Source organism: Chlamydotis macqueenii, chromosome 3, assembly GCF_036417535.1.
Source record: "Chlamydotis macqueenii isolate bChlMac1 chromosome 3, bChlMac1.mat, whole genome shotgun sequence".
Lineage (NCBI taxonomy): Eukaryota > Metazoa > Chordata > Aves > Otidiformes > Otididae > Chlamydotis > Chlamydotis macqueenii.
Window position 1 is genome coordinate 58,482,775 of NC_141558.1, and position 13,578 is coordinate 58,496,352.

Consider the following 13,578-nt stretch of genomic DNA (forward strand, 5'->3'; position numbering starts at 1 on the left):
CAACCCTTCATTCCCCTTTCTACCCTTTCTTTCTCCAAAAGAAAAAAAACAAAGGAAACAACCATACACCTGTTTCAGTAAGGGGTGTTTGTTTTGCATATGCCCCACAGTGGTTCAGCAAATCAACTGGAATTTCAAGTGCAATAAGAATGAAGGATTGGACTTGGCATCATTATCTGAATTCATGAATAAATTTGTACAGAAGAACTTTGTCCCCTCAAAGGGTCATGAGACATTAGCTGGTTTGACTTCTTATTGAGGACAAGTAAGCAGTTTAGTTTCTCAGGGGATTTTTATAGTTAAATTACAGCCTCACATACTCCTTATGAGACAAGAAGGACACTTTCATGAGCAGCTTTTTCTTACAATTGCAGTCGATTCTAATATGTGAAGGACACAGCTTCCTATTTGTTTCCAGTTAATTTCAGAATTATTTTGCTTCAGATGTCTCTGAAAACAAACAAAACAAAATGACAGGGTGAAATGGGAAACCTTTACATTTGGATTTTAAAATTACACAAAGAGTGCAGGTGAATGAGCTCTTGAGTCAAATTAATGGCTGCAAGTTAGGGCTCGTCTGTGTAATAAAATGGTTTGTCACTATAATTACACCAGCAATTCCAAGACTACAGCAAAAATAAAGCTAATATATGACTCCAACACAGCTATGCCAGCAACTTTGCCTAAGTGCGTGAAACTCATACCAGTAAATTTTTCTTTTACTCGTATAGCTTATGCAGTTCAGGGTAATGCTTGACCTATATGGGGTGAAAGAACTCATTTAGTCAGTGTAAGCTGTGACTCCAGCAAAAAGTTTTCCTGATGTTTCTCCTGTGTGACTACACCCACGACGCCTGGGTCATGTTGCTGGTCTGGCAGACACGGGAGAGGAGATACCCTCCTCTTCGAGAGGGAGGATTCCAATGAGTGTGCCCTGGGGCTGGGGTAACAGAGATGCAGACCTGAAGGGAAGTTAATTAATAATTTAATTAATATTTAATGACCATATGCTAGTGCACTAAGACTTCACCAGTAGGCTCTATTCCTAGCTCTGTCACACTACAAAAATGCAGGTTTTAATCTGCCCTCTAGGGCAATGGCAAGACCCGTGCATGTAGGAAGAACCATGGTAGTCTGGTTGTCTTCCCTGTCCTTAGGGCCTCTGAACCTACAGCTGCTTTGAGACAGGCTGCTTGAAGTCCTGCCTGCATCAAAACTAAGAACTGAACTGCAGCTCTCTGAGCAGCACACTATTTGCTCCCTCTCAATTCTTCCTTCCTTCTGTAATCACCATTGATGGTACTCTGGGAAAAAAACTTCAGCTGGCACGTTGGGGAAAAGTGAAAACACCAGGCGGTAGCAAAATTACCTAACAATGAAAACTAGCAAAGTAGGTGATGCCCACAAATCTGCACTGAAAACTGCTTAAGAGGAGAGGGACTTTCAAAAGTGCTGAGAACATATGACTCCAGTCATGGATTTGGGTTCCTCCAGTCAACATCCCCAAAGCTGCAAAGTTTGCCTCAGCCATTCAGCCAAAAGCAAGGAGAGCTGTGAAAAAAAAATAGGTAACTTCAAGGGTCAGTGGTATGAAAGCTCCAGAGAAATGTCATAGAAAAACAGTACAAAAGGATTAATGAACATGCGGTAGGGTTGGAAATGTCAGTTTTCATTTACAGCACTGTCTGTAGCCTTCTATTATCCAGGAACCTACATCTCAGCACAACCAAGGTAAAAAAAAAGAAAAAGTTCCACCTCAGTCTGTTTCATACAATTTTTTTTTTTTTAAACGAGTACAAATTGGAAATACAGAAAAGTACTTGTTCAAACAAAACTGTCTCAACAGTTGAGTTCATGACAAGAGGAAAACACAGCTGTGTATTTTTTTCATTCCCTATTGCACTTCTCTCTTTTCTACTTTTCCTTTTTTTTTTTTTTTTTTTTTGGCTCCTATTTAATAAGCACTAAGGCTTAGTCAGCTGAACCCATTCCTTTTCCAGCATCTGCACGAAGTTCAAGTCCAGAAAGCAACATCCTGAAACAGCCTGACACTAGTACCCATTTTCAGCTCTCCAGGTAGGTGGACCATATTGTTTCCTTTTCCAGCCATGAGGTTACAAGCAGCTTCAGCACTGGAGACAAAAGCTGCCTTCTCTGGGCTTGTTGTTGGTTTTTGGTCATCGTTGCTGCTCCTGCATGCCTCCACCTCATTTTTGTTTGCAGGGACATGGGATGAGATGTTATAGCAGCACCAGAGCTATTTCAGTTCATTGCAATGAACCTTCTCTCTCCCCATTTTTCTCACACCCAAGAAAACTACCATTGACATCCTTAATGCCTTTGAAAAGACTGTCAAACTGAGGGCTTTCCTCATTTAAAAAAAAAAAAAAGTCTCCCAAAAAACAACTCATGGCAGGAAAACGAAAGAAACTTGCATCCTTAAAAAGCAAGCCACACATTTTAAATGCTTTCAGGGTTTCTTTTCTACATTCTCTTGAATCTTTAATGAAAGGTTAAAATATGTTAATGGTGGTTGTTGCTATAACAAGCTCAGGCATCTGTAGTCAAGTCCCTTGTTTAATTGCTTATCATTCTGGAGTGATGAGGTCATGTTAACATCAGTGACCCTCTGGGCGCATTTATTCTATCAAAATTAACATAGCAATGACCTGAGGCAAATCTGTTCTTTCTTTCTTCCTCCCTCCTACTCAGGCTAAGGACTAGCTCTTAATAGTATCATCTTGGCATGCTTTGGCCCTGATTGTGGAAAGATTTTGTTTTGAGGCACTAATCAAACACTGCAAGTAATAAGCACTGATTTTTCTCAAAGTACACCTGACTGTTGAGGTTTACTTCTGTATTTCATTAAACTTTTTTCCCCCTAATGACTCTATTTAAAAGTAATTTGGATCAATAGATTTAATTTTGATAGATCATATATACCAAATAATTAAAAGACTATATTCATAACTACCATAAATATCCTGAGGAAGAGAGAGACCATGGGTGGGAAATGATTGACTGGTGAATTCTTGAATTAGAACTTACATGATTGGATGTTAGGCATTTGGCACAGATGCAAAAGACAACTCATTTTTAGTGCATTATTTTCCTGTAAGTAAGCTTAAAACAGCTAAATTAGTTATTTTTAATAGCCCCTTCAACTAGCTATGTAGCATACATGCCTAACAGCTGATTTTTTTTTTTTTAAGCCAAATCAATCATTTTACCTGGCTAGGTATTTTATAGGGCTTTTGCCCATATTAAAGGGTAATTTCATATGCCCATATCAAATCCATATTTCTCAAAATGGTCCCAAGTGCAAGCGCAGAAGCTTGATAGAAATTTTAAGTGCTAGATAAAAGCCATAATGGAGGATTTTTGATGGTTGGGCGGAGACCAGCAGGCTGGAGCTAGCTAATGATTTCAGAGGTTGGATACTTCTGTCATCCACTGAGGATGATAATTAATGGGATTGCTTTGTAATCCAAGACAGAACATGATCTCCCTGGAAGTGGTAAAGGTCCTTTCTCTCATGTTTTGCTAGAGCCCTCAAAGAAGACAGCTAACAAAGTGAAACCTTGCCTCTGTTGATAGGGAGTTTAAAGGGCAGGTGGATAAAGACTTAAAGAAGCTGATACCACGACAGCAAGTAGTATAATTAAAGGCTAATCTTCTAGGCTAGCATTGCTTCTTGAAACTGTGCTTTTCTCTTAATATCTATAGTCAAAAGGACTATTTTAGTCAAAAGAGAGTTTCATTCTATCTTTCTTGACTTCTTTATGCTATGGAGCAAGTCCCTGTCCTCAGTGGCATGTGGACTGAGGAACTAACGCATTATGTGAAGTGCCCTACTTTGTTTCATTTTTGTCTTTCCTGTAACTTTGGAGTTTCTGTGACTGTGAGCAGGGGAAGATACAGATGCCACACACTGCCCTGGATATCATGTTTCTGAGGGGTTTGAGCATTTCAGAAAAAAAATAAGAGCTTATTTCAGATTCAGTACACTGCTTAACTTAAATAGAATAGAAATGTTGCATGGCATTTTAAAATAAATACAAAGTACCCTTTGAAATAAAATGCCACTTCATAATAAAATAATTTTTTAAATCTCTGGAACACAATATTTCAAGTTTTTCTGGGATTTTAGGAGTCTTAACAAGAGAAGCAATTCAGCCAAATCAAGTAAAGTTCATAGAAGGTTCAGCTATGAGTGAAAAGAACTGACATTACAGAGTTTCACTTAGATCTAGACAGAAGTCTGATCTGTGTTTAGCTGCAAGTGCTTGGAGCTTTTTAGAAGCAAAGCTCCTCTTCAGTAGCACTTTAAGCCTTCTGCAGACTGCCAGAGCAGAACCTTGAGGATTTAGTGAAATCACAGACAATGCCTGAAAGCTTTTAAAGAGACAAATCTTACTCATGCAGAACAAGGCATCCACTTCTAAAAAGAGGAAAAGAATTGCATTTAGAGTACTAGAATTTGTTACAGCATACTGGCACAAATCAGAAAAACTAGACAGGCTTTCAAATACCAAGCCTTTCTCTGGGTTGCTGTGTATTTTCGTAAGGATAAATGTCGGTTTAATTAAGGTTTTGTCTCCAACTGCAAACCTGGTCTTGCCTGTGCACTTCTATCACCAGAACAACCATAGGTACCACTTTGACAAAAGTAACAGTGGGTCACAGGCGGCAGCTCAGATGTGCCCTTCCTGCGTCGTTCAGAGAACGCTTGGGGCAACAGTGGCAGCTCCAAGGGAAAACCCTCCCTCGTTTAGGGGAGTGAAGGTTACTGGCCAGTCTGAAAAATCACTCTGCCTGCACTTGTTTGCATCCATAAGTAATCACAGGTCACACTCACCTTCTTCCTTCAGAGAGTGCATGCTTATTTCTAATGGTGGTGTCTTGAAATACTTTTCTTATATTTTCAATTATGCTTTCATCCACATATTCGTAGTCGTGCTCTTCTTCCTCTTCCTTTTCTGCCTCACATTTTTCAAGTGCATAATTTGTTGGACCTGAGTAATTAGCAAAAAATAACTATAATGAAATGGAAGACTCTGCCCTTGTTCTGAAATATATAAAATTCACACAGACAACCACAAAAGCAAAAAAAACAAAGGAAGCAATGTTCTCCTCACTTTCCTCATTTTCACAGAGACGTTAAATTACTTGCTCAAGTTCCTGAACAAAATTTGTGGCAGATTACGAATGAAACCTAGCTGAGCATTTTATAAGAGAGTCTTCACTCTTAAGAATTCTTCTTTCAGCTTTTGCATAATTCCTGTACCTCGAGGTCTGTGGACAAACCAGATAATCTGTTGTCTGCTCTGTGCTGCCTGTCCACTCGTAACTCTAAGGTTTGTTAAAAAGTGCGATCACTGACAGGGTAAAAGCAGGCAGATAAAACTGTTTGACCATATCAAGAGAAGAGCTGTCCACCTGCCATGTGCATCACCTATGATCCCTATTGCAGATGTGCCCCCATCCTCTTGTGTTTCATTGCCTGAAGTGATGAGCCTCTGCAGCTAGGAAACTATGGTGTTGCTTTGGGATTTCCTAGAGCCAAAACCCCCAGTTTCTTCTTATTCATAAGGTATTAACAGAGAAGCAGGTTTCAAAGTGACTTGAGGTTAAAATGAAAAGTTTTGAAGTACATTTCTTCATGTCCACCTAGACAAACGTGGGCCGATACTGAGGACAAACTGTCCAAAAAGCAGTAGCCTTTTCCCACAGGGCAGAGACCCTCATGGGAGGCCTCTTTACAGCTCCAGCACCAGGGCAGGCTCTGCTTTGAATCTTGGCACAGCAACAGCTTCACATTACAGCTCACACTGGCAAGATACAGGCTGCTGCCCAAAGGCCCCAGGATCTCCTCCCCTGCCCAGGTGGTCCTACTGCTCCCCAGGGGCTAGAGGTAGTTCTGCAAGATGCATGGGACCATGGGTCACAGGGAGCAGGACCCCACAAGGATCAGTCACTGCGTGCCCCATGTCCCCTCTCCATAGCCGAGGAAATGGCCACAAGTTGTACCAGAGGAGGTTTAGATTGGACTTGAGGAAAAACTTTTTCTCTCAAAGAGTGGTAAGGCACTGGAACGGCCTGCCCAGGGAGGTGGTGGAGTCTCCGTCCCTGGCAGTGTTCAAGAGGCGGCTTGATGAGAAGCTACAGGATATGGTTTAGTAGCTGTGGCAGCAATGGTAGTGGGAAGACGGTTGGACTAGATGATCTTATAGGTCCCATCCAACCATGTGATTCTATGATTCTATGATTCTATGATAGCCACCACATCCCTTGGCCCAGGCTGCAGTGGGGAAGAGCAGGCAGTGGCAGCACCAGCCAGGCCCGAGGCAGCAGCATAGGGGTTCCCCTGTCAGCAGCAGCTCGCCCTTGGGGTTCATCAGGAAGCCTCACATTTAACAGAGCTGAGAGGATATTGTATTTCTAAAGCAAAAAGTTTTACCTGAAATGTCAAAACAGTGTGAAACACTGCTTTTGGTACAGCTGTTCCTGTTTGCTATGATATAACCTGAAACAACCTGCGACTGCGCACAAGGCCTCACAGCTTATCTGGCCTCCCAGCAAGGCCGCGCTTGTCGAACAGGTCCTTTATGGGACTGAACTTCTCAAACTAGAATTGTCCCAAGCTTACTCTTGCGATCACCGTGTGCCCCTTCGCCAAGAAAATAGCTGTATATTCTCTCAGCGGTCTCCGAACCCCACTTGTGTTCCTCCTGAGACTCTCCACAGCTGAGATATCTCTCCCTGAAAAACTGGGCAGGACTAATTTATTTCTGAAGTTGTGATCCTCTCCTTTATAGACTTTTTTAAGGCCAGAAATAGCTGTTAAGTTAATCAAGCACCTGTTTGGCCACACCAGCACAGAGTTAATCATAGACCAATTTACCTGTGAGTCCCCTTGCTACTTTTTAGGAATGAGTAAATTAGCTAAGTATTTTCAGATCTAGGCATCAAAAGGGAAAAAAATACCCCCAAAAAACCTCCCTAAGCTATAATGAGAAATTTAATGAAGATCTCACTAACACATGTGGCCACTATCTTGTTAATAAGCATTTCCAGATTTGTAGTTCATTTGCAAGTTGGCTGTGTTTGATATCAGTAAAAGTAAACTAATAAATAAAACAGGCACTGAAAGAATAAGCTAATCCCTGTGATTCAGCAAGGGAAATATTATTTATGCGCTTAGACTTGCTAATACGGATATAAAGTACAGATTACTCACGGATGGCATAGCTAGACTTTCTTCTTTCCCGAACACATGCAAACAAAATGATATGCTTCTAAGCAAGATAGCTCAAGGAGAGAGGAAATTAATGTCATCAGGCCAGACTAAATCACAGCTGTCCCCAGTCCCCAAACTGTGTAGGATGCTTTCTGAAATGTATATATTTACACTTCAATAAAGCATTAAGCAATGAATGGGACAAGCTGACTGATCCCAAGGGAATCGGGAACACTGAAATCAATGCAGTTTTCTTCCCTGTTTGAAAAAAATCTGTTAGCCTCCACACTGAATTACCGAGTCAGATATGCCATCTCGGCCTCCTAAGAAAACAATCATGTCATTGTGCTGTCTATCCATCCGTCAATCTCTTCAGTACTTTTAGAAGATTTTTCTGCTAATTTCAGTCAGATTTGAAAAGGGGGCAGAAGTCTCAACGTGGTTACAAAAGCGAGAGTTGAATTAGTTCCTCTATTGAAAGAAAAGCATGCAGAACACAGCTGTTACACACTCCATTTGGCAGCAGACAGCAGGATAAATCAGCATGTGCATATTGGTTGGCCACTCAACACACACATAGCTTCAGACCTCTTAGGAGTGCCATAAGGAGAGTTGTGGTTATTATTTGGGACAGGAGAGAGAAGAAGTAGAGGACAACAGACCTAAACACTTATTAAACCAAATTTAATTAATTCTGCTCTTCCTGGAACAATTTGTATAATTATGTTTGCCTTTATAGTGGAAGTGTAGTGCTCTGCAGACTAAAAATTTCCATTTATCGCACTTGTATCCTTGGGGTTTTTTTTCCTCAGAATATATTTGCTGTTTTTTCCACAAATTTCAAGGTCACAAACAGTTGTCATAACTCTCTATTATGTCCTCCTTCAAAAGGCAGACAACAGAAGTAACCCAACCCATCAGGACCCTTGCTTGCATGCAACCAGTGCTAGAAACCCCAACTTGTGTACATACAAGACTGCACACCTACATGCCCCTGGTCATGACCATAACACAGTTTTATAGCTGTGGTAAATATCTCAGTTCAGGATTTATGCTGCATAAATTAACATTCATCTATATTAATAACATTTAGTATTTCTATTTGTGTCTGACTTGAAAACAATAGTTGTGAAGTATTATGTGCAATAATATTGTGAACTAAACATGGTAGAATCACATCCTTATTTCTGAACAATACTTAAGTGAAAATGCACAGAACTGAAGGTATATACATAAGCCAAAGAGTTTTTATGAAAAGTAGCATTTTATTTACTTTGGGCCTGGTTCTGATGCTCCTCAGTGCTAATGAGAGCTAATACCTTAGGGAGTGCTCCTGAAAGCTATTGAGTAATAGCAGAATCACAGCCCATGAAACTAATGGACTTTTCCTTGAGCTGGTATCCATCAATCATTCCTTCACGTGATGATGTAATATATCTTTAAAAACTATTAAGTGCCAAAATCAAAATATTTCATATGCAAGGTAGGGTTACAGTTCATGTATGGTTAATGTTTATCTCCTTCTGGAATCTACTAAACCATTGTCTCAAAAAGTTTAATCTTCCTTTTAATTTCTTAAAAAATCGTAACTTTCCTGAAAGCAACATCTGTTGATCTCTTTCACTGTCCTTTTATTTTTCAACCTTCTTCTTTGTTGCTTCTTTTGTAATCTCTCTTGCTGGTTTTATTTAATTTTCACAGACACTAATTTCCACTCTTGCACTACTGCCTCTTTTTTTACAGTAAACTCTCAGTGCATCAACAGCTCTTGCAGATGAGAAATGCACAAGTTTTAAATAATCGCATATTTTGGGTCCCGTCATACCTTCCTGCAAGAGGGTAAGGAGGAGGGCTCAGGGCCCCCTCATGTACCTCCCCAAGCTCCCAGCTGCTGCTCTGCACAGGGCTAGTGGAGCAGACCCGGACAGCACTGCTGGAGAGCAGGGGGTGACTCATGCAAAGTTCCCTTTAGTTACCTTGCACGTAACACTGTGATACCTCCTCTTTGCAACCACTTCTACAAGCTCTACAATTCCAATTATTTTTTTAAGATAGTTACATACATAGCAGCCAAAGGATCTAGTAACAATTTTGCCCTAATCAAAGACTGAGCTCAAGTATGTGGAAGCTGGAGAGAGTTTTCATACACACGTACAGTAAAGGATTCCTAATTTGTTTTATTCAAAACAATTCAGAATTCTATGTTTTGCTTTAAGTTTGGGGGGGGCATATTATGTTTAAATCATTTTAATATGTGGTTTAGAGGACAACCCCATAACCAAATGTATTCACCTAAGTGATGGGACAGCAAGCTACAGCACAGGGGCAGAAATTTCTTAAACGATCTTCATTGCCAAGTTTAGTAGATGTTATCTGTGCATCCTAAATCGCAATTAGAAGGCTCGTTCCTTTTTTTTCTTTCTCCAGCCCAGTGGCCTCTTAATCAAGTGCCTGAAGTCAGAGTATATAAATATCTTCCCTAAAATACCCTGACATCAATAAACAAAATCAACATAAACACTTTTTTATTGCAGATTGTAAGAATTCCAGAAACTTAAGCCATGAGCAAGAAGATTGGGTAATGTTTCAGAAATTCCACTTAGAATAAATTTCAAGGTTAAAAAAAACCTGATACAGCAGATTTCTGATGAGAGTTATTATCCTGCAGATATTGCTACTATTTCTAATGAATTCAAAGTCAGTCAAATATAAGAAAATAAGATCATATTTTTAGTGGCCAATTTAGATTTAATTGCAACAGAGGAAATACATTTGATTTCTTAGAAACAAAGATAATAAATCCTATCTTTGTTAACACGAACTCTGTGAGGAAAGACAATAGAAGCTTCAAAACTGAAAGAAAAACATGTTGCTTTTCGTTTTGGAACTATCTGGCCTTTGGTAAGAAACAGTAATTGTCTCTGTAACTTGTTTTTGCAAAAGCACAGATTCACCATCCTTATTAGGAATTTGAAACAGGTTGGTGCTTTGGAGGGTGGCTTAACATTCACCAGCAGAAGTTTGAAGATTAGTCAGTGAATGGTGCATTTCCTCCCACTCAAAACCCACAGGAGTGTGTCTGTGTTATTAGTCTTGACATATTTTCTAATCCATTATCTTGTGAATTAGTAGAGCAGAGTATACTCTCTGGAACAGGCAAGCTTGCTGCACGCAACAGTGGACTCCTGGGGATCCCTTGGCTAGTCAGGAAGAACTGCTATATCGTCTAATCCAATCTCCTGTATAATTCTGCAGTTATCTCTGAATTAAACCAAATAATTTTGGGCTATACTAGCACACATCTTTCAGAAAAACCTTTAGCTTTGATTTGGGTATGTCAGCGTGCAATCTATCACTGCTCTTTGGTCTAGGTTGAATTTGCCTAGCTCCAACTTTTAACTCACATTATACTCAAATTTAGACAAAGTTTGCACAGGCATATACTCCAAGGCAATTAAACAAGAAGCAATATCCTAGCATTGTAAAAGAAGAAACATTATGATACTGCCTCTTGATTTTCTACATGTCTACTAAAGAGAGGTACTAAGAGTTTGTTTGAAAACCCTAGTAACACAGGCTATTCTTTGTCTGATCTTCTGTGAGTATTCCAAGCTAACATAGTGTATAGGATGAACTTAAAATTAACTAATCGCAGCTTTCATGAGGAATGGGGCAGGAGACACACAATCGATGAGCTTTGAAATCAGAAACACAGCTAAGAACTGGGCCTGCTGTGGAAAGTTGGTGCTGTGAATCTTTGCAGGACCAAGCAAGCAAGCAAGACTGCAGCAGCCCTAACACCATTTTTTTCTCCAATACTCCTGGGCATGCACCTAGGACTACCTGCAAAGCAGAGGTGTCTAGTCATAAACCTGGGGAAACTGATAGGAAAAAAAATGAACCTGATTGATACCTAAAGTTAAAACAAATGTGTCTACGAGAAGCAGGAAGAATTAAGCCAGTAAATTACTGTTACAATTGATGAGTGCATCTCAACCAGCAGAGAAGAAAACTCTGCTGTCACAGAAGGGATACCACAACAAAGGTTAGGATCTTGATGGAATGAAGGCCAAAGGAAATAGTAGAGCAACAACAGCTAAGAGGTCATTTAAACCTCGAAAAAGTCCCTAGGAAAAGCTTTCTTCTCAATTAGAGTGCTTCAGAATTAAAAACAAATTAGGAATCAGCTAAGAAAAATAGACTTGTGCTAGGAAGTGAAAAATAGCAAATAAAAATAAAGTGCTTTTGGAGATTCTGAAAAATGTTTATTGAGGATATATAAATAAGTCTCAATGGGATGGACAAAATACTAATGCTACCATGTCAGAATGAATAAAGAGAGAGAAGGCAGGCAGACTCAACTGAGGCAGGTGAGACAGTCAGCAGCATTGCCTTGTTTCACTACAGTGCTGAAACACCTTCAGTAGAAGGTCCAAATCAAGAACAGTTGCCAAAAGTCTACGGTCTAAGTCTGTTTTCTAGTATCCAGAACCACAAACTGCATGATTAAACAAGAAAGGTAAGCAGTGTGAAGGAGAAGGCAGAAACTTGGCTGATAGCACAGTTAACAGAGAAAGCCCTCTGCCTAGGGACAGGTGAAGAGCCTGCTGAGAGCTTCTGGGACAACCAACATGGGTGATGTTGTGGGTGTCCGCTACAGATACTGTGATTCATTAATGACATGAATGATGGGACAGAGTGTACGTTCAGTAAGTCTGCAGATGATACAAAACTAGAAGGAGTGGCTGAGATGGTTGTGCTGCCATTCAGAGGGACCTGGACAGGCTGAAGGACTGGGCAGAGTGGAATCTCATGAAGATCAGTGAAGGAAAAACACAAGGTCTTGCACTTGGGGAAGAACAACCCCATGCACCAGTACAGGCTGGGTCTGACTGGCTGGAAAGCAGCTTTGCAGAGAAATACATGGGAGTCCTGGTAGACAAACTGACCATGAGCCAGCAATGTGTCCTTGTGGCAAAGAAGTCCAACAACCTTCTAGACTGCATTAGGCAAGGCAGTAGCCTGCTGAGATCCTTATTCCTCTGCTCAACACTGCTGAGAGCACACCTGTAGTTCTGGGTCCAGATTTGGGCTCCCCAGTACAAGAGGCACATGGATATTCTAGAGTGAGTCCAGCAAAGGGCCATGGAGATGGAGGACATGAGCACGTAAAATAGGAGGGGAGGCTGAGAGGCTTGGGACTGTTCAGCCTGGTGAAGTGAAGGCTCAGGCAGGATCTTACCACTAGGTATAAATATCTAATGGAAAGATGTAAAGAAGATGGAACCAGACTCCTCTCAGTGGTGCCCAGTGACGAAAGAAACAAAAGCAGTAATAAATACTCTCACAGCAGGAAGATGGTTCTCATACAAAGAATGGAAAGACTCGTCCACCTCCCAGTCCTGTCATTGAGCTGAAGCCTTAGTAACGGTAGTTCCAAACTTATTTTCTGAGCCAAGGGATCTCAGTTTAGAAACTACTGCACAGTTCCTGTAAGAGGCACAGGAAGTGACATTACAACTCCACTTCTCACTGCACAAACTGAGCTGCTGCGTTCAGAAAAATCTTTGAAAAATCTTGACTGTAAAACCATTATGTGACTTTACCCTGTGTGGCGTTCCTTGTCTGTGAGGAGTCTGAACCCATCACCTACAGCACCTACAGGAGGACTGCCTCCTGTGCTTATGAACAAGCCAGTTCTCAGCACAAACTCTAAGCCTGGCTTACTTCAGTAATGATACTTTGGGCATGTTTTCTTCAGATGCGTCCCCCTTCAGCTTCCCACAGCTGCCTCATGCCACCGAGAGCAACCCATGCAAGTGATCCCTGTAGCATGGAGAGAGGTCTTCAAAGTCAAGCCCCAGTGATTTGCAGGTAGTTCTCTTGGCACAAAAGAATACAACGTAACTTCATCCTGGCATTATTATTTTTTTTTCTGGGATTTAAACAGAGGATACAGTCCTTTGCAGCTGTCAATATGGAAGCTTCACCATTTAGCCCTATAAAATCTAATCAAATCATTAAGGAGTGACAAAATGGAGCCTGCAGGGAGATTTTTCAAAGACACTAAATAACAAATTTAGGATTATATTTCAAAGCAGCCAGATACCAAAATGCCTTTCAAAAACCAGTCCCCAAATAATTAACTTCCACAGCAGTAAGGATTAGTGAATATTCAACACGCCACAGTAATTCTTCACTATATTTTTTTTTTATGTTGCCTTCGGAAGCTTCAATATGTGTAGTTTCAAATAGGCAGTCCTTCTTAGGAGTCACATTGAATGACAAGACAATAAAGAAAAACTTTATGGGAAGTTCTTATATTGATATCAATTATC

The 13,578-nt window shown here is 40.5% G+C and overlaps 1 protein-coding gene across 1 annotated transcript in view; it reads right to left on the reverse strand.

Moving 5' to 3' along the window:
- Window positions 1-13,578, reverse strand: part of THEMIS (thymocyte selection associated) — a 79,032-nt gene continuing 65,454 nt past the window's right edge. The window contains exons 6-7 of the mRNA XM_010122138.2: window positions 4,859-5,015; window positions 1-450 (exon numbers count right to left, since the gene is read on the reverse strand). Coding sequence (XP_010120440.2) covers window positions 441-450; window positions 4,859-5,015 — 167 coding nt within the window. The 3' untranslated portion in view covers window positions 1-440. The remainder of the gene's footprint in view (window positions 451-4,858; window positions 5,016-13,578) is intronic.